This window comes from Micropterus salmoides, unplaced genomic scaffold, assembly GCF_014851395.1.
Source record: "Micropterus salmoides isolate LMB-PRFRI ecotype aquatic unplaced genomic scaffold, ASM1485139v1 Ms_hic_scaffold_17, whole genome shotgun sequence".
Taxonomy (NCBI): Eukaryota; Metazoa; Chordata; class Actinopteri; order Centrarchiformes; family Centrarchidae; genus Micropterus; species Micropterus salmoides.
This window is the reverse complement of record NW_024040817.1, coordinates 19,827,379-19,854,347: the sequence shown is the minus strand read 5'-3', so window position 1 is coordinate 19,854,347 and position 26,969 is coordinate 19,827,379. Positions and strand designations below refer to the sequence as shown.

The following is a 26,969-nucleotide window of genomic DNA, read 5'->3' as shown; positions in this document are numbered from 1 at the left end:
AATTGTAAATAATCACAATGTTAGTTTTCTGACATGGTATCTTTGTTCTGTCTTTTTTTTGCATAATTTGAATCGTGATGCGGACATCAGAGTATTTGCCCCAAAACCTGGTTGAAGCTCTGCTCTGCGCTCTGTGCGCTGTTATGCCTTGTGCAGCTCTTTATCCGTGCAATGTCAAACTTTTAGTGTGAAAGCCATGTAACTGGCCTAAAGGGATGCTCTGTGCATTATTCATGGAGAGCATGTGTGACCTCAGTTTTCCAGACCTCTTCAATGAGATCCAAAACGGCATTAAAGTGGATTTTCCAGCAATGCCACGTTATGGGAAGACTCTAGGAAAGGGATCGTCCCTGATGAGTTGTCTCATAATGAAATAATACCTGTTATGATGTCCTTGAATAGATGTTTAATCATAATCAGTTTCCTCATCCCTCTGGGACAATTAATGCATAATGTTCATATTTCCTGCATCAACTCTGTCATAATAAAACACTCATTAATGCAACGCTGTACACAAGCCAAGGTCAGCACACGGCTTTCATCAGCACTTCTTGACTCGCAGTAAATGGCGATTTCCTAGGCGACTTTGCTCTCCAGTCATCCATACTGGCCGTGCTGCACCTCACACTGAGCTGGTTGTTGAAAAAGAGCTCCTCTGACAGTTTGTCTGGGCGTGCAGTTCTAGCTCTCTAAATATGGCAACAACGACAGCTAGCCGCTAACAGCCGGCGTCGACCCTGGATCACAAGATAGAATTGATGGAGAGAGGTCTCCAAATAGCCATAACAGCATACAGGGGAATATTGGGAATTACATGGAATAGCCATTACCAGTTTAGTTTTGTGTGTGTTGGTGCTTGTTCATACTGTACTCTGTGTACATTAAACGTGTGTATTGTATTGCCTACAATACAGTATGTGCTGTTCCCTGTGTCACTAGTAATGCTGTCAAACAAGTCCCTGAGGCAGTCAGAGAGAAAAGAGCTGCTTTTCACTGCACTTTAAAGTTACATTTAGCACTTACCACTCTATTTTATTTTATTGAGATGCCCAGATACAGTGACTCCTTACATTCGAACCATGGGGCCTAGATACATAATTGAAATTTTAATGGATTAAAGTACTGCCTTTCCACTTAGATGCTCTCAGCAGACTTAATATGGAGCCATGACAGGGTTGTCAGGAGAGTCAGAACAGAAACGCTAAATATACTAAATATAATCTGGGAATCTGGCTGGTGTGCAGCATTCAACTTGTGTTCTGCTCTGACTGTCTCTTGTTTGGCATTTCATACAATACACATTCTGTGTACAGGTGCAACCGCATCAAATATTTGGTGTTATGCAGTGAAAGATCATTATTAAGGTTGCAACTAGGGATGAAACGGTATGAAAATTACTGACCAAAATTATCACGTTTATCGGTATAATCACGGTATTGTAAAAATGTGACAAAAAATATTAAAATGTACTGATACACACACTGAAACCATTTCAACAAGTTTTATATTGAAAATTACAAATACAATTGCCATTTTGTTTGCATAAAAAATAAAATGCGTCCACTATAAGGTTATTTTCTTCTATCAAGTTTCCCTCAGCACTCTCATAAAAACTAATGTGTGACCTATCAGATTCTGTGACCCCAATGGGAAGTTAAGCGCCAGAGGCTTTGTTGACGATGTGAAGCAGCTGCAGTTTGGTTAGGTTTACGCACCAAAAGTACTTGGTGGGTATAGGTACTAAAAGTACTTGGTTATGGTTAGGAAAACATCGTTGTTTGGATTTTGGTCACAGAATCTGATAGGTCACAGATTTTGGTGTTACACCGGACTTCCGCAGCGTTGTCTTCCGTCGTGTTGTCATTGACCCAAATAAACCCACGTTGCATTCTGCGCATGCGCGCCTGCTTCTGGGAAACGCTGGACAGTGTTTGAAGTCCAGCAAACCCGGTTTTCATGGTAATTAAAATGTGTACAGTAATATTAAAGTTTTAAAATTTTACCATGGTTTACCGTTAAACCGGTAATCGTTTCATCCCTATTTGCAACTAAGCTAACTGTTTGGTCTACCAACAGTCCACTACCCAAAGATATTCAGTTTACAATAATATAAAATTGTGAAAAGCTTTCAGTTCTCATGAGTCTGGCAGTTTTTCTTAAAAAATTATTCAATAATAATTAATAATTTCAAATTCATCTATTAATCAACTAATAATTCCAGCTCTAGTCATTATGTATGCAGAGCTAAGATTTTAAAGTAATTCTGATTGACAGCCAACAGTTGTTGCCCACCATCTGAGTTTCCTTACCAGTCAGTCTGATCTGAACTGACGAAACGTAAGTAGTAGTTAAAGTATCTTTAACCGTCTAGTTGTCCTTGATTTTAACCTTCCTTTGATGTTGCCCGCCATGTTTTACTACTGTTAATGTTGCCCGTTATGTGATCCATATTCATTTAGTTACATTTCCAGCCTTGCTGGTGGCAGTATTACCATCAGTGGAGATAAAGTTTGTCATCTCATCTGAAATTTCAAATGTTTCTGTAACCACCATATCTACGACCCCGACAACAGCTGACACGCAGAGCAGCGTGGGCTGTTGTTTCGGAAAAAGCTTTTTGTAGTCCAAGCCAGTGGGAAGCATTTGAAGCACTACACTGTGCTGTAACCAAAGAAAAGCTGTGGCGTTAGTGTTGTCTAGCGCCTGTCAGACGGATATCTGTGTTTTGTTGTGCCTCCCCAAACGTCATCTCACACAGGCCGAGAGGAGCAAAAACCGGCACAGTTGGCATTGTTGGCATAGATTAGTGTCACTATCACTTTATAAACAAAAAACAGAAGTAAATAATATCTGGTTGCCTACATAGTGAGTGGACATACAAGGCTCATCTTTAACTTGTCAATACTTGATTTGATCCAGTGTAGACTACACTGTGTTAGTTATATTCCTGGATGAAAGGCCAGTTGTTTAGTCTGTTAGAATATATAATACCATAACAGCTTTAATAATAGCCTAATTAAACAGTAACAATGGAAATTTTGCTTTGGTATTTGAGCCATAAGTCTTCTTCCACGGTCATTTATTTCAGTCCTTATTTAATGCATTTTTATTAGCTTCAAAATTTAATACAACCTGTGCCAGGACTGTTCTCTTTGTACTGCATGATAAGATGCAGGAGTCCTTTCATGTCCATCTCTGTGGCATTGTTTTACTTTGAATGACATCATGGTAAAGATAATTATTTAAGGAACATGGAACATTGTTGCAGGGAGGGAAATGTAATTACCATTTCAATAAGAGGGAAATGGATGCCCTGTATTTTCTGCTGCTTATTAAAAAACAGGCCCTGATAGAAGTGAACATGTGTACTTTTTGTGCAGTTTACGTGTGTGAATGCTTCCGTTTGTTTGTGCGCAATCATGTGATTCTCCTTCAAGGGTTTAAATGCAGAAACGCACTTCATGACGCTCCTATTATCACCACGTGAGATTGACTTTTTGATTACTTTCAGGGCGTATCAGCTAAGTCATTATTCTGTGATTACAACCTTATTATTTGCCCACCAAAGCGCCTCTCCAGCATAATCTCCAGATTTCACTGCAAGGCTTGAGTGGCGGGTGAGCATTTGACTGACAGCTGGTAAATGATGTCATTAGTGATCTCTTAGGCAAATGGAGCAGCGGCGACAGTCGATTGGTTGGCGTGAGGGGGACGGTAATTTGTTACTGCTGATGCGTTGTCGATGATGGATGGCGGGGCAACTCCAGGAAAGAAGAACTGCCCAACTGTCCTGTTTGAGGAGAGACTGAAAGATAGAGAGCAGGGAGAGTGTGGCAGACGTGTCAGTGTGGCCAGCTCTTCATTACATGCACTAGATGGCTCATGGGACAGCGTTTAATTACTTTTGCTGACACTTGCTCTGCTGTGTAACTTCCCTTCCAAAGAGCCACAAGAAAGAATGATGGCCTGTTGTCTGGAAGAGATTAGGGAGCATGAGAGGGAATGTAGAGAAAGACCAAAACAGAGATACATCTTGGATCAACAGTGCCGACTAAATAGAAAAGAGCGCCCAAGATGAACAACTCTGCACTTAGGGCGTGTAGAGTGCAGCTAAGATGATGCCAGTACAAAACCGAGCGTAAATTTATCCTGAGAGTGAGCACAGCCTGCAAAGTTTGTATTAGCGCTGACATCATCTCACCTCTACCAAGGTGCTCTCAGAGCAATCAGCAGATGAAAGGGGAAAGAGGGATGAAGATAAAATATTCATACTGCCCCTCCGCCCTGTTGTGAAAGGACCATGTGTTCATATTAAATGTGATGAATATTCACGGTGTTAATTAGCATGAGTGCAGCCACATGGGCCAACAGAATTGTTTTCCTACCGAAATGATGTGACTCCAAACAAGGCACATTAATGAACATTCCCCAGAGATGGCTCTGCTGAAACACCAGGGCTAAATAGCAGTCGGTCTCCTGAGATCAGGATGAGGTTTGAAAGCGAGCTGCAGGTGACAACAAGCTCTGCCTTAAAAAGCTCCTGAAATACAAAACATGGAAGTTTCCTGCCTTTTTTAGGATTTAAGGGGATTGTTTGGGGGTACTGCAAATGATAAACTAAAACTGTGGTTATTAAAGCTCACTCTTAACTATACTTTCATATTTCCTTTGCTTTTAAATAGCTTCTTAAGGGAAGAATGTTCCTTCTAGACACTCTGACAGACCATTTGTAATCTTAATGGGAAAATAAATTAATTTGAAGCTTAATTATCTGGATTAAAGACGTGTGTACGTGTGTGGAAATTTATGATGGGCAACTCCGTGAAGTTGTGATTAAAAGTAGTGGACAGGAGTGATGAATCTCTTGTAGCATGATTGCAAGCTGTGGCTTCATCCATTTGTCTGCACATCTTTCAGCTCAAACGGGGGGGGGGGGGGGGGGGCGTGATGTGCAGGAAGACCAGTCTAGGGCGTTGTAAATCTGCTGTTAGCTGGACACCTGTATGTTCCTCCCCTCCTCATGAAAATATGGCATGCATATTACAGAGAATCACAGACGTGGACAGAATACAGAAAACAGCCTTCCAGCTAGATGAGATCCAGCAGTGAGCGACAGGTCGCATAAATATGTTCCTGGCAGTTTCAGCTGAGGGAGGAATGGACAGCTGTCTTTATGGATGGATAAACCAATAGGATGGGAAGGGACAAAAAAGCAACATCTCCCTTTTTATAATGGCTACCACAATCCTGCATCTCATCCCAGAGTCTCATCACATAGTCACCTAGAACAAGTCTTGACGGGTGAGGAGGGAAAGTGTCGACCCTCGCCCTCTAGTGGTTGGTCATTATGTTACACTACGCTTAGCATCAGAAGTGTAGGAATCAAGCGGAGGTGGGCCTCTTCATCATAATATCAGAAATTATCCTGAGTGTAATGACTTTAACGTACAGCAACACTTGATACTGCACACACAGATGTGAACCACAGCACAGGACGGTCCAGCAACCTTCCATTTTGGTTGACGACATCCTCCATGTTTCTTGTGCTGAGAGCATAGAATATATTTTTTATAAATGGCGATGGTGTCAGTTTTCTGGTCTCCAAAGAATTTTAATAATGATATTATGCTGTTAATATTCTGCACACAGGGGCTTTATCTCAGCCCAGAACAGAGCTTCTTTTTAAACAACCAAGATCCTCATCTCAACGTTTGTCTGCCTCTGTCAAAGGCGATTTGAAGAATGTACTTGTGCTGAATCACTAATGTTCTGTATCACCCCAAATGCTTGTTAGATTTGGATCACACCAGGGGAAGACCTCATCTGCACTGATGTGGGTCTATGTCTGAGCTTTGTAGATGAACCTGACTACATGGTTAACACTGTGACTCTTGTGATTCTTGAAAAGCATCAACTGAGGATTCTAATGGTTTGTCATATCTGGTCACTCATATGCACTAAAGCTCATTATTTCAGAGCTCATCTTACGCTGAAAAGCCACATGCTTGTTCCTCTAAATAACTGTCCATTTGACCCAACCGTCCTCTTTTCTGCAACTGTTTTTTTTTCCAAGGTCAATGTGTTGGCCATTTGTTAGAAAATCCATTGTGATGACCGCCTCTGAACATATTTGCATTCCAAATGCTAATCCCTGGATTAAATTGTGTAATCAGTAAAAAAAAAAAAAAAAAAGAGAGAGAAATGGGTTAATTCCTTTTTATGGCACTCTCACTGTGCATCGCCAGCGTCCCAAAACGGGACCTTGAGCCCAGGCCGCTTCTTAATGCATTTTTACACAGCAAATGCGATGCTGATTCAAGAGGATTATCCTCGATTGCCTTTGTTGTCTTGAGTTTTTCATATTTTTTGGTGCTGGTAGGAGATTAATGCTGTTCATATCTAATTTTCAGCAACTCAAATCTTCTATTCTTATTGCCTTCTCCCCTGACTTATTCTGACTAGTAAGAGTTCAGAGGTTAGCAAGTTGATGAGTAATCGCCTTGCAGGACAAACAGCAAGAACAATATTACATAAGACTATATTAGGGGTCTTTGCACACAGGGTTTTGGTATGATTGTTAAGGTTGAAGAGCCAAGGTGAAACAGAATTGTCCAAAAACATCTACTTTTCTGCCCATGCGTAAGCACATACACATCCATTTAATATTGTCCTGAACTCTTATTGTCTCTCATTATAATAGAGTTGGCGTATTGCGAGGAAGTGTGTTTGCACAGGGTGGGAATGCTTGTGTGTCCTCAAGCAGTTGGTCAACAGGGTAAGCAGGGAGTAGAGAAATAGAGTAAAATCAAAGAGAACAGAAGGGAATTTCTTTGTCACCACAGTATGATCTGATTCAGTGAATCAGCATCTGCAGGCTCGGAGGTGGCTGCTAACAAGGCTGATCCATAATCAGAGCTGCTAGTCACGTCTACCATTACATCGCCTGCAGGAACTGGAACAGCACTGCTCAACATGGCCAAAGAACTGTTATGAAGTCAAGTTTATTTTTTAGCAGAATAAGAACGTGTCCCAGCAGGATTTACAGGCCCACATCAACCCATGCTCTCTAAGCTACTCTCAGTTTTGAGGGGAAACCACAGTTGCAGGTGTTGTGTTCAGCGCATTAGGAATTATGTTTGCTCTCAGTCAAGTCCTGTATGTGTGGGCTGAACATCTTCGTAAATAATCAGTCTTTGAGTTAAATTTGTCTTCAAATTCTAATTATGCAGAATGCAAATCCGATTTTCAGAGTGCAAAGATAAATGGAAGCAGCTGTCATTGAAGGTTTAAGCTTAGGACTCATTTTCCTGAGGATCAAGTGTATGTGCGGAAGGATGAGGAGATTTCATGCTTTTGGAAAGAATCAGCGCTTTGTTAACCGTGTTAAAAATCTGTGTAGTCCTGTCATAAAGTAGCTCAATCTAGGGTTTAATTCAGTTTAAAATCTTAATGAGTTTAGTACTGTACTGTTCAGGTTTTGTTTGGTCACTGTTGAGGTCTCAAAGACCTGAGCAAATGTCAAAGCAATATTAGTGCAAGTATATACATACATACATACATACATACATAAAAAGTCACAATTTATTATCCTTTTAATTTATTTATAATTATCATATTTCTATTATGCTAGAGTAGTTATTCTCTACTCACTAATTGATAATCCAAGTGACAAAAGATTTTTCAGTGACCTTCCTTATGTCTTGCTTATATTTTACTTTTCACCAGACTGAATGAGTTGAATACCGTTGTTCATTTTCATCGGCTGACCACTGTTTTCCAATTTGATCCCTTTTTTTAATAATAGTTCTGTGTTTGTGGTCTGTGCTAGTTGAACTCCCTCCTGATGATGATTCTATTTAATTTTTAGAGCGTTAGTTTTAAATGTGCATGTGCAGCTCTGCAGCTTTTGCATGTAGACTTTAATTGTCTCCGGACAGCAATGCACACACGCTATGCCAGTGGTTGTCAGTGGGGTTCGGGGACCCCCAGGGGTCCTTGAGGGTGTTCCAGGGGGTCCCCAGTAAAAAGTGTAATAGTTTATTTTCATTCAGTTTAATTCCAATGACAGAATGTATGACTACTTGGTTCACAGGTTTCACACACTTTCTGTAATAAAGCATCTAAAAGCAAAAATTCTATTAGGATGGGATGGGATGGGGATGTTTTATCAAATGGGGGTCCGTGGTCTAATTTGTGTCAGATTAGGGGACCTTGATGTGAAAAAGTTTGAGAACCACTGCGCTAGGCTAATTGATCTAGACATGGATGTGTTTTATGCATTGTCGTGGAGTGGAGTTCTGTCATGCATTTCACTGATGCAGGGCTAACAGTTCTCTAGCCACTGTTGAATTATTTTGCTTTGCTCCTATTCCTCTTAAGTCTCAGACACCAGTCCACCAGACTAGATTACAGGCTCCAGTTCTAAAAATAAAAAAACCCACCATTAATCCTGTCAGGATCTGAACAGAAGTTTATACGCTCCCCTGACCCCCAGAAATAGAAAGGGGGTTAGTTTTGACTTCCTGACTGCATGTGTGACTATGTCTGTGGCCAATGTGCGCGCACACACACACACACACACACACACACACACACACACACACACACACACACACTCTTTCTACGTCCTGTATGGCTCCTACATACATGATGATCTCACCTTGCCTCTTCTCCTCTGCAGGTAATGCAGGTGGTGAGGGAGCAGATTATGCGAGCACTCACTCTCAAGCCTAATTCCCTGGACCAGTTCAAGAGTCGCCTGCAGAACCTGAGCTACACAGAGATCCTGAAGATACGCCAGTCCGAAAGGATGAATCAAGAAGACTTCCAGTCCCGACCTATCCTGTGAGTCAACCAATCAATATCCAGCATGGTGTTTTTGCAGCGTGAAATCCAAAAGAGTCGCTCTCACACATTTGTCAAAGGGTTATATTGGTTGTCTGAAGTGTCGCACAAAAGCTTGTTAGGAAGTCAAGGTGGCATCAAGATGCTGAACTTAATTTGAGAAATATCTGCTCAAATTTTATTCATGCATACTGTATTTATGCATACAGTAGATTTAGCAGCTTTGTTTGGAGGAAAGGTCCCTCTGAATACAATAGAAATAAGACACTTTCTGTAGAGTTGAAGGAATTGCTCAGTGATACTCTTGCTGTTAATTGTAATTTCTGATCAGGAGTAAAATAAGGCCATAATCTGCATCTACAAAAAAGAGCTGCGGTCATTAATATGTTTGTAATTGTTTCTTCTTTTTTTCTCTCCTTTCCATTTGTCAACCAAATGCCAGCTACTGGCCTAAAGCAGGTTGCACCCATCCCCTCCCCTCATGATTGAAAATATGCGTTCAATTCAAATTGTCTGCAAATGGCATTCCCAGTGAATGCTCCATTAATGACGCTCCAGCTCACTAAGCATGGAGAGCCAGTCTGTAATAGATCATTCATTGACTGATCATGGATGCAGGCCCTGTAATGGAGAATATTGTTTTGTCCTGCCTGTATTTAATGGAGTAGCCAGCACTATTGAAAAATCGTTTCAGTGCGAGAGCTTGCCCCTCTGAACAGTAATCAAAGCTGAGCCAGGAGCTTACTGAATCGATATTGGAAGGGTAGAGACCAAACTTTAGCAGCCAATTAATCCTAGTGGAGAAAGCAGAACAAAAGTGAAGGAAGTTGCAGAGGAATGTACCCTAAAACACTTGTTTTTTTGAGCATTGTTCAAAAAACTTCATGTAATGTCAATTTTCTTTAGATATCGTTATCTTGTTTACATTTAGAATTACCTTACAAACAGTTATTATTATGTATAACAAATGTATATTTCAATTACTTCATGTATTAACTGGGGGGGGGGTGCAGAATGCAACAAGTTCACACCCAGTCTCAGGTGGGATTCTGGGAGAAGTAGGCGATGAATAATTGAATTAGACGATAAAATGACTGTTGAAAAGCACTGAAGATCACAGACTGATGAGGCTGTGCTGCCCAAGGGTGGAATTTTTCTCTAATCAATATAGTACAGTCATGACTTGTATACATAATGAGCAGAGCATGTCAAGGTGCAGATTTAAAGGCACTCTATATTACCTGCTACAGTTGCTGCTAGTCTTCTGCTACTAATTATTGTAGTGCAACTATTGTGGCTTCAGATCAAAACTGTGTCTCCTGTAGAGTGTCTGGTTATTTTATGTTATTGTCGCTCCTGTAAGCATATCTTGGAAGGGATTTTGCTGTGATTAGTTAAAATGCAGTTTTTGCAATGTATGCGGAAAGCTTTGTATTTACTGAAAGTTGCTTACACCAACATCAACACCACATAAAGAATTAATGCTGCAGGTCAACTCAGAACTGCTGAGGATACACTTCTGAGAAAATGTTAATACAAACTTGATTTTAATGTGAACCCCAGAAAATTATGATGAAAAGTGGTTTCACTTATTTATTCCCATCTCCACCTCTGCTTGGAGAAATATTTGCTGGTATTCTGTGTAGGTTCTGTACATTTCTACAAAGCTGGAAATGGTGTTTTTGTGCCTCACTACTTTCCTCATTTGAACACCTGAAACCAACCAGAGTGCTTCCATTTTTAGAGGTCTACCAATACAGCACCTCAGCCCTTTAATTGAATCGACTGTGATTTTCCACATTTGCCGAAAAGAATCGGTTTAAATTGAAACTGGAGCTACTCCCTCAGAAGACAGTGCAGCCAACCCATCTGAAACTCTCAGACAAAAACATCTCCCACTAGGGTCTGCGTCAGTCAGAAGAATAGCGCATGAGGCGGTAAAGCCGAGCTATCATCATCCATCCTTCCTACGACGAGACCACGCCCTCCCCTGTAGCTGTTTCTTTAAAGATGTCAGGCTGAATGTCCAACCACAGATCAGAGTAATGACCGGAGTCACTGATGAGGCAAACACATAGACGGCGAGGGTGAGCGGGGAGACAGATGAAGGGAGACAAGAGCGGATGAGCCTGAAGGAGAGCTGGAGTAAGGGAAAGATGGACAAAAATGTGATCAAGGACACCAGCAAGGGGAAATATGACAATATGTTAGATATGCACAGCTTTTATTTATCTAGAAAGCCTGAAATCCTGTCAAAGTCTGCATGTTTCTCGAATCAAAATAGAACAAAAAGATAAATTGGAAGAGAAAACACTGTACAATGCTGAGAAATAAAGGATAGGGAGCAGCAGCACTGCTCGGGCAAATAATTTACATAATTCATGTTAACTTCATATTTATATGCAATACAGACACACATACATATATATGAATAAATGAAAGTATTCAAAGCAAGAGCTGAAGCAGCACAGTTTTCCACTGATCAGCCTTTTGGGACATTACATGACACATTTCTGAGTGTGTGTACATGTGCTTGCATGTGTGGAAGTATATCTGTGTGCTTGGCATTCTCTGTTCCCTCCTGACAGTCATAATCCAGGGGATTTTGCTAGTCAGATGAATATTGCACGCTGCCAGAAAGCCTAGGAAATGTAAAAGAATTCAATTCCAAGTCTTAGTGAATCTTGTAGCTCACTGCCTGCCTGCTCACCACATCTGGACTGGTGTGTTTTACAGAATTTACATAATTCTCTTCAACTAGTAATGTGTGTATGTGTGTGTTCATTTTCTGTTTTTCTAAAGTGAGCTGAGAGAGAAAATCCAGCCCGAGATCATGGAGTTGATCAAACAGCAGAGGCTCAACAGGTTGTGTGACGGAACCTGCTTCAGGAAAATCAGCAGTCGCAGGAGGCAAGGTGAGACACACAGCACTGGTGTGCACACACACACACATTTAAACATATCCACAGATCATACCCATGCACCACCTCTGCTGTCTTAGCGAGGGTAATTCCTCTTTGTCCTCTCTTGTCTCTCCCTGTCTTGTTCTTTATCCCTCCTCTCTGCATCCCCCCTTTTGCTGAGACATAACGCAAGCAAATGTTGTGTGCACAGTCACCTATGCACATACTCTTTTGACTTAATTTAGTGTAAGTATTAATGATATTCCTTCTCAGTGATTTAGTGGAGGTGAGAGGAAGAAGTATAGAAAGGAAAAACCCCAGCAGCCAGCTGACATAGGAGCATATTCGAGTCATTCAGCCTGATATTGTGTTTCACACTCGCTGCCACAAGAGAGAAAGGACAGGAGGGAGGAAGAGAGTAGCAGTGGTAGCATTTAGCCTGTATAATATACTGCTCCTTGGTCAAAGAGGATTTAATCTGGTTGAGATCCCTTCACACTTCTGTCCTCCCTCTCTGTTTACATACACAAATACAAGAAATAAAAAACCCTGTGACAAGCTCAGGCTGTGTGTTGGTTTGTTGTTATTGCATTACTGTCGTCAGCTCCCCTGAAAGAAACTGTACTTCCAATAAGTCAAATCAAATTGAGCACAACCAGGTGGATTGTTATTTTCTACCGACGCCAGTGTGTTCTGGCATTTGAAAGCCTGATCATGATTCGTCTTGGCAGCTGTCATCCAGAGGCTGCTGGATTAATGGAGACCAAAAAACTGAAAAGAAACACAGGAGTGGATGAGGATGTGAGTTGAAATGATGTTGCAGGACAGATGCACAGGCGGAAAGCATCAGCCTGATCGTCTTCAGTGCCTGTGGTCGCCTGACTTGTGCTTGTTTAGGTTTTTGCACATTCATCATTGAGAATTGAGGACACGTAAATACACGCACTAGCATTCGTACTGAACACAGCATAAGCCATTCAGGAGCAGTACACCACACAGCACACAGTCGTATATAAAGCAGTTCATGAGCCTCACTGGATTTAATTTAGGAGCCACTAGCCTGTAGGGTTACATCGCCTTTAATCTGCTGCAACTGCGCGCTGACTGCAGGGCGAGTTGTCTGCCTGCTGCAAGCTAGCTGCAGCTGTCTTTGCCTCTGAGGACTCTTGAAGCAGTCAAGTGTTTCTCCACAACATGCCCTGGAAAAACTGGTTTTCTTTCTATCTTTCTCCTCGTGCATGCAAGAACATACACCATCTTCAAATGCTCCTTCCTTCATCCACTCCCTCTCACTCTCATCTCTCTTCCCTCCACCTGTACATGTCTATCCTTTGCCCCCTCTCCTCTATGACCCTTTGTTCTCATGCTGGTACATACAGCACATTATCTTACAGAACTTCGGGGAGCTGTACAAGAATAAAAATGAGCCCTATAGCAAGTTTAATTTTCACTTGTTGTTCACAAGAAATGAGAAGTTACATCAAAAGAGGGGTGTTGCATACATATCACTGAAACTTTTTTATTAGTGTCATTTTTATCTTGTCTTTTCTACATGCCTCAAACTTCCGCAGTGCTTTTACTTCTTAGAAGTGTTAACTCTCTATCTACTGTTATGCGTCTATCTTTTTTACATACATAAACTGTGCTCATCTCTCTTTCTCCCACTTCTCCCTCAGCATCTTGTACGACTATTTCAAAGTCCTCATGCCTGCAGGGACTCAAGTACCTACATCAAATATTAATTTAGCTGACTTCAGTGCATATTCCTCTTCTCTCTCTTTCTCTCCTTGCCCTCCAAAGTGCCAGTCTGCCTATTACAAGGGGATGCTTCTCTCTAAAAGCTCAGAACGAGCACTACCTGTGCAGTCTTTTAAGTGCAGGGTGCTGGCAGGTAACAGCACTTGGGGCTCTGGAGTGTGTGCCTTGTGTAAATGCTGCACTAAAGCAAAACTAAAATTGGAAATTTCTTTCTGTTGAATCTTCACCCACGTTCTGGCAGCTGAATCAGCTTAAGACAATGATAGTTTAAGTGATACAAGAATGAAACTCAATCCAAGATAGAGACACAGCATCTCCGAGCCAAAGGAGGAACATATGTGCTTGTACTTAGACACACATGTACACACAAATCAGTTAAGCACAAAACAGTTGATAGCATCCTCTCCCAAAACACCCCTCCCCTCACAACTGCCACACACATCTCTATCTGCTTCCCCATGGACTGGCGCCACTGTGCACCAGCCTGGCACCGCCAACTGTCTATTTTCAGCAATTAGGCTTTGGACTGTGGGAACTGTGCACACGCCAGCCAGACCTCCCCGGTCTGTGCCACTCACTGCCAGCTCCGTCTCGGTGCCCACCTTGGCAGGGAACCACTAAAGAACACTAGGCTGGCCACAGAGGCTACAGACACAGCTGGTAGTTAGAGGCCTCCACTGCTGGGGGATTGCACATCAAACCAGCCAAATAAAAAAAATCACACTTGATGTGATCTTCAAATTTTGTCCAGCCTTTGACAAAACCTGACCAATACGGTGATGATAAAACCTGTTTCAAGAGCTGCGTTAAAACTTAGACTTGAGTAAAACTGTTTCACCATCTGGTTGGTGAAACAGTACAACATGATTTATTAGTGTGCAGGTGTTCCGCTTTTTGTATTGCAGTGTATTTTAAGCACCATAGTGTTAAAACTATTTGTTTGATTACCTTTTAAGCAGAGCCTGTATTATTTAAATTAAAACATGTTGTAACATGTAAAGATGTCTTTTTTTTTTTCATCATGTCAGATGGTAGTTGGTGCTTCCTTTAGGTAGAGTAGGCATTTGGGGTCTGGTGGCTCTGCTGAAGATCTGGTACATGTTTGAATTTTGTTACTCCAGGTCACAGTTAAGGTTTCATGTTTGAGTCAGAGAAGAAAACCCTGGATATGGGTATATTGTTGTTGACTCATTGTTAAAATGATGAAGGCCAACTGCCTGCTTTGTTGCCCATCAAGATCCCTCCCTCATGCCAAGCATCATGGCCCATCTGTGGATTTTTCTTCAAGGCTGTTTTTTTTTTTTGTCAGATTTTTTTTGCCATGCTAATTTTCTCTCCTGTTGATGACTCATGCAATCCCATATGATGTCTTATGCCAGCCACTGAATTATTTCATAACTCCTCTAAATCTGTCTCTCTTTTCCTCCCCTTCTTCCTTTCTCGTCATGTTTTCTTCCAGATAAGTTTTGGTATTGCCGTCTGTCTCCAAATCATAAAGTCCTGCACTATGGAGATTTGGAAGAGAGCCCTCAGGGTGAAGTGCCCCACGACTCTTTACAGGACAAATGTGAGTATCAAGTGAAATTGTTGATAGTCTTAACCCACTGTTGTGACACGGTATTTTTATTGCACTTACTAAGACTTGCAGCTCACAGGATTTATTCAAATATGTATTTTCTACGAGTCTACCGTCTCTATCCATGCTATGTGCCCCAAAACACAATATCAGCAGACTGTTGAATTTAAGAATTGGTGTTAATATCAGTTTTACTAGCAATGCCTGCACAGTGACAGATCTGGGGAGAATTTAAACTTTTACTCACTTGAATAAACCAGCCACCCATCTGGGATGACACTGTTGTCACTGAGATGATGATGATGATGATGATGTTGTTGTTGTTGTTGTTGTTGTTGTTGTTCACCACTCACTTCTGTCCTATCTCCCAGTGCCTGTGGCTGATATCAAAGCTGTTATCACCGGCAAAGACTGTCCTCACATGAAGGAGAAGGGAGCCCTGAAGCAAAACAAGGTGCGTGTGTGCGTGTTTGTGTGTTTGTGTGCGCACCCACAGTTGTGTACACGTGCGGGTGGGCGGGTGTGTATCCAGGCGAGAGAACGTGTTTCTGTGTGCGTGAGAGTTGCATAACATGATGTCAGTTACATAAATTTGCTTTGGGAAATAACACAATAACTTGCGTCTCAGTGCTCTGCACAGAGAGACTGGTCCATCGGTGACGTCGTGTAGAAATAAATCACAGAATAGTCCTTTCAGCTGCGGACACAAATTACTCGAGAGCCACCAAAAGAATGCTGACATCTTTTCTTTACTGTTTAAATTTGAAAGTAACACATCGGCGTGCCCTCTGCGGTGCCTTAACCAGGATGAAAGAGCCGTTTCGTCTGTGTATGTCTGTGTACACATCAGCCCTTCCTTTCCCCCCACCCCCACCCCGCCGCCCACGGGACTCTGATATATTGGATCTTGGATAAATGGCTTTGAAGACAAAGGAGCACGCCTCCTCCCTGCTTTGTCTCCTTTATTACCTTGTCGATAAGCGCAGGTCTAGGAGAAAAACCTGAAGGGGGTCTGCGGGGCGTCTAGCTGGCCTGCCCCAACCTTGTGAATGAGAACACAAACACATTTCATTAGTCACTGTTACAAGGCCAGCCAAAGTCACCTCTACGGCCTTTAGAGCAGCGCTGGCCTGTGGATCATTTGTAGGACACTGAGACAGAGGTGGGAGGCTGAGGTGGCAAGCAATGTTTTCAGGTTGTGTTTCCAAAATTCTTCCAAACGTATTCATCATAAGCAGTTCTTAGACAAATGTCATTATTAGTATCTTTGTGGCCATAAACTTGAACTGGTAAGGAAGCTGTTAATGTACTGTGGGGATTACACTTAATTCATTACCAACATGCTCACAGTGACAACATGCTGATTTTAAGCAGGTATAATGTTTACCATATTTATCATCTTAGCCTGTTTCCATGCCGCCATTAGGATTTAGCTCTAAGCACCACTGCAAGTCGCTAGCATGGCTGTAGACTCTTAATTTATACAGCATTTTATTTTGTGTCTTCAAGGTTTTTCCAATTCTATAGCTTAATTTCAAGTTTTAAAAACTCATAGTATTAGTTATATAAATGTTTCAATGAATAAAGAGCATATATTAAGTAATACATTTACAAATTAGTGTTGTTTTGGCAGTAGTAAATGATTTGATCTCCTATCACTTCAGTCAAAAACATCTTTTCTGTTCAGAGCCCCTAGATCTGAGACAAACTGCGTCTTTTAACCTGTCCTGCATAAAGTGCACCTAGGCTGCAGTCCCAATCTCTGGCTGTGTAATTACCTGCTGACTTCGTAAATCAGACGCTAATTTCACACAAATTGCAAGCAAGCATTTAATGAATTGCTTTCATGTTTACAAATCTGGCTCTCAGTGTTCTGTCCTCACACTGCATTCAATTTATTTCCTGCAGTAGCCCAGAGTGGCGTTTGAGGGAATAAACCCGAAATCATATCGGATCACATCATATTCCCAGCCGTCCTAGGCGTTTTTCAATATCTAGTGTCTGAGGGCATCCCAGGTATTTCTCTCTTAGAGTTCTACCTCGCTGATACCTGATAAGTTGATGTGCAACCGATGTAACAGATGGTGAAAAGACCCAAGGAAGAAAGGGGAGGGAGATTACATTGGTATGGCAGCATTGCGGAGTAAATCTCACCGGTTTCTTCTTCTTTTTATTTTTCTTGCACCCTATTTTTATTTTTTTTACCTCTCCATTCCACCTCCTCTACTCTGTCGCTGTCTGTGTCTCCTGCTCTCTCTTTGTACCATTTTCTCTTCCTCACCCCTCCCTCTCTGCCTTTCATTCTGTCCTCTCTCCAGGAGGTGTTAGAGCTGGCCTTCTCTGTCCTCTATGAGTCCGACGAGTATTTAAACTTTATTGCTCCTGACAAGAATGAGGTAAGCCAACAGTAGCAGCCCTGTGGATGTTGACAGTGTCGGACAGAATGAACATGTGCGATTGCACATAGAAAGAGGTTTTTCTCACTCTAGTGTATCTATTTTAAGCTAACTGCATAAAATCTATAAAAGAAAACTATAATAATAACAATAACAGAGACTGCAGACTTAAGACTTGAACTCATGCCAATCTTAAGTCACAAAAATAAGGACTTGAGACTTGACTTGGATTTGGCTGCTTTGAGAATTAAAGATGTATACATTAAATGTCAAAATGCTGAGTCATTTAAATGGTAAGCATTCAGTGACTATAAAGATTAAGAATTTGCAGTTATGAGCGAGGGATATGGATAAAATCACTTATTACTGTATATGTAACTTTATATTACGATATCAATATTTATCATCATATAGTAAATTTCTGGAAAATCAAGTGAGACAAATCCAATATATCCATGAAACACTTTTCTGATTTGCAACATTGTTTGTCTAGCTTCAATCAGCCCACATTCAGGTTACATGTATTATTGATAGCCTAATACATCATGTTATAAATGGTGTCGAAAAATCAGTGATGGTAGACAATGTCGTATGTTGTCATATTACCCCACCCTCAAAGACTTTGTAGAACAGCCCTGCTTATAACTATAATGCCTGGCAACTTGGCTAATAGAAGAAGAGTGTTTTTGTTTTTCATAGATTCATAGATTAATATTACACATTGTACACAGAGGTCTAATAATTTAAGACTTCCTCTAAGGATAATTCACATCATTTTCTCAGTGCTTGATTTTTTTATACATAGAAGTTTGTATTTAGGACAAGAGAGAAGGTGGTGTATTACAGTGTACACAAACTTTCCTCCCTTCGTGGTTAGCTTCTTTTATGCCTGGACGTGTCTGTAGCAGGTGGAAGGTGGAGTCTGTACGCTGTCAACAGCCTGCTTTGAGTCTGAAAACATATCGTGCTTAATTATAGTTTGTAGACTTTGGATGCATTTACTTGTGTTTATGGCTTCAGTACTGATTTGTTTTAATTTTGGATCTCTCTGCAGTACTGCGTGTGGACAGATGGTCTAAACGCCCTCCTGGGTAAGGAGATGACCAGTGATTACACCAAATCTGATATGGACACCCTCCTCTCCATGGAGATGAAGCTGCGTCTCTTGGATCTAGAGAACATCCAGATTCCTGAGGCCCCGCCCCCGATTCCCAAAGAACCTAGCAACTATGACTTTGTTTACGACTGTAACTAGACGGACATCCCCACGAGCCCAAACCCAAACCCACCCAGTACCTACTGTACTCACTGGACCTATCCCCTTTTCTTACAAACTGGAACAAAAACAAATAAAACCACATAATATAAAAAAAATTAACTGTGATTGAAAGAAAAAGGATCTATTCAACTATTTTCCTCTTGCTTCTTGCTAGACCTTTATAAGAGAGAAAATGTTGCATATGAATAGGCTCACTGCACTTGGGGGACTCTGGGTCGATGCAGAGTCATCAGATTGCCATGGAGAGGAGAAACCAGTAAGTCTTTGGTTGGTCGTTCTGCGTCTTCTTCCTCACTCTCCTCCCGTGTCTGATGTTTTGAAACATTCACTTCTTCTTATCGGCCGAGGCGCCAGCTGTCATTTTGCTTGAAAATTGTTGTAGACCAATGCTTAGAAATTCTAATTTGATTCAGCTTCTTTGTTGTCCTTTCCTATGTTGACTTTATTATTTTTCCTCAGGGCTTTTGTTGGGGGAGGGATGATGGTTGTGTAATTCAGGAGCAGGGAGGGACGGGGTTTTGTGTTTCGTCGTCAACTTTCAAGAAGTATTTTCTGTCACATTCTCACTTACAGTATTCGTGACAGCTAGAAGTTTCATAAGAGGATGGAAGGAAGGTTTAATTACATTTTAAGATGAACACTTCATGAAAATAGTCTCTTATATCCACTCTGTCCTGCTACACATATACCGAAGACTGTTAGAATAAGTCGCTCCTCAAAATCAAGGCACTGTACTACAGTAAAAAGCCTTTCTTTTAAATATTCTAATGTTAATTTCATCATCCCACTGCTGCTTATGTGCATATTGTACACACCTTACACAGTGGCTTTGCCAAATAAAACCATAAAAACACCACCATTGTGAAACACATACAAACACACACTCGTCTCTCCCTCATTTGAGTCTCTCTCGTTGTAATGACTGCTGTACACAACATTCCTAAGCAATATTTGAGCTTTTTTTTGTTTATCATTTGTAAAATGGTCATAATTTTGTGATTTTAAAATTGTGAAACTGCCAAGTAGTTGGTATTACAATTTAGAGGATGTTAGTGTTTTGGTCAAGGGAAGTTGTCTTTTTTTTGTGTGTGTTCAAGACTATATGGCCACAAAATTTAAAGTTTATGTATTTTTTTTAATTTAAAAACAGATCATGGTTGTTATTTCTAGTATGATTTATATATTTTCCCCTTCCTATTTAATACCTTCAGATGTTTTTTCTTTAGGATTTTTCAAAGCTCCTCAAAACTGCTGTTTACATTAAAGAGTTAAGACCCATAACTGCTTTTTCCTTCTGTTCTCTCTTCATTCACAAGCCACATGTACTTTTTGTCATTGATTAAGAACAACTAGTCAATGCAGAAGTATAGTGCCCACAATCAGACAATCAGCCTTAAGCTAAGGGAAACAGAACGACTCCTGCAGCACTGCTTGGTACATGCCAAAGTTATTGGCTGGCCGTTCAAGGTGCTCCACATCACACCTCATGGTTGAGTTGGTGGGAGGTGTTGTGCACGGTTTCTCCATCCCACCACCTCTTCCTCCAGAGGTTCATTTCCTTGCTCACACAGCCTGCAGGTGTACTCCATCCACAGCAGCATAAAACATGACACTGGCATCAACAGACCTAGACAAAACTTAACAGCATTTGATGAAAATGCGTCGGTAGCCTCTGTTGTATCGCTGTGGGAGCTGTCATTTCTGAAAAGACACCCCGCTGGAAGCAAACAGCTCAAACATCATCCTTGCATCTTTGTCAAAGCAACATTTCCCCTATGCAAATCTCTCCGTTTAGCTTAAGTTACATTTTCTATATGTTAAATGGGAAAATGCTGAAAAGTTAATATTAGTTTGGCTTCATAGAATGTGCTCAACATCTCAGTGCTGCAGTAAATGAAGTTGAATTTGAATGCCAAACTCATTTAGATCAATCACTGCAAAAGCTGTCATCTTTCTTAAATATTTATGTGGAAAACAAACTGTCAAATACTGTGATTTATGACCCAGAATGAGGGAGGATCTACCTTTTGTTTCTAGACTGAATATTTTAGCTCAGTTTGCCTCTGTGTGTGTGCGCGTCCTTGGTTTTGGTGCCTGGGTTTTCCCATTACATGCCTGGCTGTGTCACAGGATATTTATTTCCCTGCACATAGGTCGTAACAGTCCCTTACTCCTCGGTGTGTGACACCATTTCGTGCTTGACGGCTCTATCTACCACCCAGCTCAGGAACTTCCACTGAGCTCCGTCTTCAGGGGAAGATTGTTCACTCACGAATGGCTACTGATGCCCCTATGCTCATTAGAAATGGAAGTCAGTGCCTAGCAGCATCTGTCTCTCACACTCTTGGGCAAAAAAAGAAAACACACTCTCTTGCCTACCACCCAGTCTTTTATGCACTCACCTTGTCTAGCTCACACACAGCATGCAGATGTGTTGACAGTCACACTTGGCTCCACTCCTGGGAGGGGGAGGCTGTGGTGTGTTGTGGGCTGAGAAGAGCCGGTCTGTGAAGTGGATTACTCACTGGAGCTGATGGCCCAGATGAAACTGTATTAGCCACTCGTTAGCAAGGAGGGAACAGGAAAAAACAAAGGAAGAGCAATTCAGGGTCAGGCAAATGAAGAGTGGGCAAAACAACTTATTAAAATAAAAAAGCTCTGCACTAAACATGAATACATTTTTATGAGTTTTAATTTAGATTTTCTACATATATGTACAGCATATCAACCTCCAACATACGTACTTCACAAACACACAAAACAAACATGCTCAACCTCATTATCTTGTTTTCAACCAAGTAAATCTTCATCTCTTTGATCAGGGCAAATGCTCAGCTTCAGATCACCAATTTAAGGACTGGGATTTTATGTACTCCCAGTTTGTAATACTTCATTCCAGTGCCATAGTGTCAGAGGGTATGGTGGTTTTCAAGGCTTAAACATAATGAAAAAGATGGTGAAATGAATATGAATTCCATATCAAATTAGACACTGGATTTTCAAAATCAGCCACATACAGTAAGCCAAAGTCAGTCAAATTAATGAAATGAATACCAAATAACAGTACATTCATAAAATGTACAGGAGTAAAAGAAACCACATACCTGCTGTTGCATCAGTTCTGAACTGCAAATGTACGTCTCAAATATCATGATGTAAGTGACTGAAAGACACTCAGTAACTCAGACTCAAAAATAACTTTTTCTATCTTTTATCAAGACCTCTAACAGACCTCAAGTAAACTGATTTTATACTGGATATGCAGGACAATGGTGTTCCTATCATTTTGTCCACTCCCTGCAAACTTTGCTTTTATTGAGTTATTGATCCAGATTTGTCTGACACACATTAATACATCTCTATGGGACTATGATACAAGGTGGTAGTTTATTTATCATTATACAACACAAAGTTTATAACGAAAAGAAAGTTCGTAGTCCTTTAATGTTACACACATAGATCTTAAGAGATAATGAATTAAAATATGGTAACACATAAATAAAATAAACAATATATACTACATTTATTTAAATACATGATTTTGGGTAGGACCATATTTTTATGGCAGCAACTCTTTCCATTATGATATGGGCAATGTCCTCCATCGCACAAGGTCATCCTCTGTTGATCTCCCCCAGTCTCTTTTACATACACAATTGTAGGTCAAGGCTAGGGGAAAGGGGCTAGGAACTGCATCATGTTAATACATTTTATTATAGGCACCTTTCAACACTCAAGGTCACCTCACAAAACACAATAAAACAGTATATCAATAAATTAATAAAATTAGCAAAAAGCTCAAATTACAGTTCATAAAACATACATAAACAACTGGAAACAAAAGATTGCTGTGGCCAGATGAACAGATCAGGTTGGATATTCCAGTTTAAAAAGATGTGTTTTCAGGCAGGATTTAAAAAATGGAAAGTGAGTCAATGTTACTGATGTCTGGTGGAAGTGAGTTCCAGAGGCGAGGGGCAAAGCCAAGGCTCTAAAACCCCATAGGGGTCAAATGGGCAGGAGGTAATGAGCTGTCCCCACGAGGATAGAAGAAAAAACGTGTGTGTGTGTGGGGGGGGGGGGGGGGGGGGGTGCATACTCTTAGCTATTGGAGAAAACAATCTTGCAAAGTTGCTATTTTTATGTACTTACCATATCTTGATTCCCTGAGGTACTCAGTGCCGTCGTGTCTTTGTGCATTTCCATGCACACTCTCCTGTGAACGACAGGAGGGAAAAGGACTTGGCTGGCCTCATTACAAGTTCTCGGAGACTTCACGCAGAGTATGTGACAGCAGCCGGAGGGCTGCAGCCAGCAGGGTGCAGCTCCTCTCCTCGTCCAGCAGGCAACACTAATCAAATCAGATTAAGGCTGGAACTGATTAAATGGGCATGCGTTCTTCCACAACAGGCTTTCAGACAAGTTGGCATGGCATCAGGAAGAGTCCGCCTTCTGCCCTCATTAGTGTCCACTTGATAGTGTTTGTAGGGTCACTTCAACCAAACTAAAAAAAACACTTCCTACTGAGGCAAATGTTCCAATTTAAACTACTGACAGTGAGATCTGTAGATTATCCAGGGCATTGATTCATTTTTCATTGTTGCAAGTGTGAGCATCCAAAAGTTTCATTTACCTCTATATTGGGGCGGCAGCAGATATCACTGAATCTCAGGAAATAACACCAAATTTCGAATTCAGAAAATGTGTTTTTTTCTGATAGTGGTGAACTAATCCTTTAACATCTTTGAGTTGGAATAGATCTTGTCCTTCAAAGTGTCTTCGAAGTAGGGAAGGGTTAAGGGTGAAACCAAAACAAACAAAGAAACCATACGTCTTTCTTCTTTTGTTATCGAATGCACTGCATAGTTCAGCCATTCCCTAAGGGTGTTATTGACAAAATGTCATCTTACTCGAGTAAATCACAAATCTAATGGTGCCAAAAGAGCAGCTTAAGGGGCAGAGAGAGAGAATTGTGCGAGAGCTATGCTAAGTTTTCCTCCTCATCATTTATATTGACTTGTTTTCTCAGCTTGTTCTCTCAGAGTCTCTCATTACTGGAGACATTGGACCAATGTGGACCCGTCAGAGGCCTCGGAGAGGAGTTCTGCTACACTGATGGTATTGATTACTGGACGGACAAATCCATATTGCTTGTACATTATTATTAATCAACTGATCCTGGAGCGACAGTTGTCAGTCAGTGTGGAGCAGACTGAACAGCGCTGGTTGCAGCATGTGCTCCAGGTGCTGAGTCTGGATAGAGCAAGAGTTACTGATTAATAACTCACACTTAAATCTCAATAGACCTCAGATACATAAATGTTGGTGTCTTATTTAAATCTAAATAAAATGGGGAAGATTCTGGAAAGGCCCTGAAAACATATTTTCTCAATCAGCCTTTTATACAAGGTATGTTCTTTTTACCTTTATTTAGCCAAGGAAGACCCATTGAGACAAAGTTGATAGTGCTCTGTTTATATATTATACATACAATAATTTTAAAATCAAAAACAATCAAATCTAAACTAAAAGTGTCAACCATCAATAGTCATATCAAAGGGCCTACATAGAATACAGAAACATGAAACTTATATAAATCAATCTTAACGTATCAGTAACACATTCAAATTAAAGGATGTAGTGGTATCACTATTTAAAGTATTCATAGACCTCAACGTCAAAGTCATATAACAAATATTTGCATTTCCCCAAAGAGAGGGCATTCAACTCGAGACCGGTCTTGGTCTTAAGACACTTTTTGATGGTCTTGGTCTCGTCTCGGACTCGACCGCATGCAATCGGTCTTGTCTCGGTCTCAGATATTGAGGACTAGGGATTTTATTTCAAGACCAGTCAAGACCATAACTTTGGGAATATCAATAATTTGCTTTTGCATTGTCTGATTTTCTAACATCCTAACTTTGATTGGCAGTAAAACATATTGCTTCAAATGCAACCAATAACCCTAATTAACGACTGTCCCCCCTCCCTGCGATGCTTACGTTGATTTCAGCTCTTAGTGTTTGTGGGTGTTTTAATGGGAATGTGGATCTTTGTGAAGTACCTATGATCTCGTTCCACATTTTATTGCGTGCCATGCAATGCAGGGAACTGGTCTTGGTCTTGACTCGGTCTCGCATGTAATCCTCACGACGCTTTCCTCAAGTGAGTACATTCGCTGCAAGTGTTCGCACACAACGCGAGAAGGCGATTGGAACCCGCGAAGATTTGCTCGAATTGGAAATTTTCAACTCATGCGAAGGCCTTCGCGTCGCCGATCTTGGTCTTGACTTGGTCTCGGTTTGGGCGGTCCTGACTACATCACTAGCTCTAGGAGCATTTTTTTCCAGTTCGGTTATACCTTTACTTTTTGCTTTATATACATACAGGAGCAAATGGCATGTCTACCCCCTGCCCGATTACAGCGATGCATTCGAAAATGATCACCAGTGATGAACTAATGATGAACAGTTTCAAAGTGGCAGAGGCTGCGTGCATATAGATCAATATAGATATTACTGGCATTGTCAATGACTGACAGACTGTACTAACAGCGTTCCATTTTCACACGAAAAAACATGATGTATTTCTGAAGAGGATCCCAAGTTTCATGTTTAACGTTTTATCAAGCTCATCAACATGCATTTTGAAGGACAGCTTTTCATCAGTACATACCCCAAGTTACTTGTAGGAGGACAATTTCAGAGCCATCCAAAGTAAATTTCCTCCAAAAAGCAGGATCTAGATAATTGCATTTTAGCTACATTCGTTCTGACGATTTATGCTTGCTTGTAGAAAAATTCTACCTTAATGCAAATCAATAGCTTTTAACCCTACCCCTGACCAACGTGCATGCAAAGAACTTTAACGTATCATAAATCGTTAGCTTATCCCATCTTTTTTTGGGGGGGGGGGGTGAATATCCTACAAGACAGAATTATAGGATGATCCAATAAGTATTTCTTAAATACAATCTATCATGGTAGAGACTGCTTGTCATACTTTTAATCTGATTAATTTTGGATTAGAATTGGATTACTAAAGAGTGAATATTGGATTTAGTTAACAGGTGGCCAGAAACACGTGATGTGAATCCTATTGATTGATGTGTCGTTTGTGAACGGCTCCTTTAAGTGAACGATGGGACCTGGCACCGGATTTATTTTGGGAGACTATATTTTTTTGTAAATTCAGACAGAATAGGATGATCCTATTACGTATTTGTAAAATATGATCCTTCGTGGTAGGGAGACTGCATCGTAGCAATCATCAGTCCCTTCAGAAAGAATCTTTTCTTAAAACATGGCAGATAACAGTGACGACTAGGTTCAGGCACTTTTACTACATGTTTGATGCTTTTACAGTATTTAAAGGTTTTTATACCAAACAATGTAAAATTATGGTATCATGGAAATTATACTGTATGAGGTATGTGCACACATACCAATCATAGTTCAAAGGACTGCTAAATTGGCTGAAATAAAGAACCCAGAAGTGGCACTAAATGAAGAGCCGCTAGGGAGCCAGAAGAGTTTTTAGTGCTGAGCTGAGCCAAATGATATGGCTCACTATAAAGAGCCAGAATTCACATCAAATCGTAACTGCTGGATGTGAAAATGAGCTTTAAAAGGTATCAGGACGTATGGAACAGCGTGTGGCATCCTTTTACTTGAATCCACAACTCAAATGTAAATCTAGTCTCTCAAGTACTTTTCCTGTGGTGTAGAAATAACTGCAGACTTTAGATCAGCTTTTTTATTGTTCTTGCTTTGGTATATACACAAACAGCACAACATGAAACAGAAACAAACCCTACTGACTTTATCACCTGACTTTGTAAAATGACACGCTGTCTGCTCAATGGAAGTCAGTAAGAACTAACATTAGACACAAAAATCCAAAAGAGGCCTTATGATAAGATAACAAACTTAAGACATTGGCATGTTATTCATACACCATTTGGCGATACCAGACCTGGCAAAGATCTGAACTCTACAGAGTGCACTCTTCCAGTTTTATCTGCAATCGCTTGCCACGCTGAAATAGCACCAGCATGTGCATATATATATATATATATATATATATATATATATATATATACACACAGCATATTTTTGGTGGCAGTGATGATGCCTGTTAATGGAATACATCTATTTTAATAAGGCTGTATCATTGAAGAATAGCGCAGTGGGAGAGAATGGCAGCTACATTCA

General features: G+C 40.8%; 1 protein-coding gene across 3 annotated transcripts in view; it reads left to right on the top strand.

Annotated features, from left to right (window-relative positions):
* The window catches only part of elmo1 (engulfment and cell motility 1 (ced-12 homolog, C. elegans)), a 111,630-nt gene extending 91,593 nt beyond the window's left edge, over positions 1-20,037 (top strand). For all 3 annotated transcript variants that reach the window (XM_038724906.1, XM_038724907.1, XM_038724905.1), the window contains 6 exons: positions 8,681-8,844; positions 11,647-11,759; positions 14,965-15,072; positions 15,453-15,535; positions 17,400-17,477; positions 18,532-20,037. In XM_038724906.1, coding sequence (XP_038580834.1) covers positions 8,681-8,844; positions 11,647-11,759; positions 14,965-15,072; positions 15,453-15,535; positions 17,400-17,477; positions 18,532-18,732 — 747 coding nt within the window. In that variant the 3' untranslated portion in view covers positions 18,733-20,037. The remainder of the gene's footprint in view (positions 1-8,680; positions 8,845-11,646; positions 11,760-14,964; positions 15,073-15,452; positions 15,536-17,399; positions 17,478-18,531) is intronic.
* Positions 20,038-26,969: the final 6,932 nt, after the last annotated feature.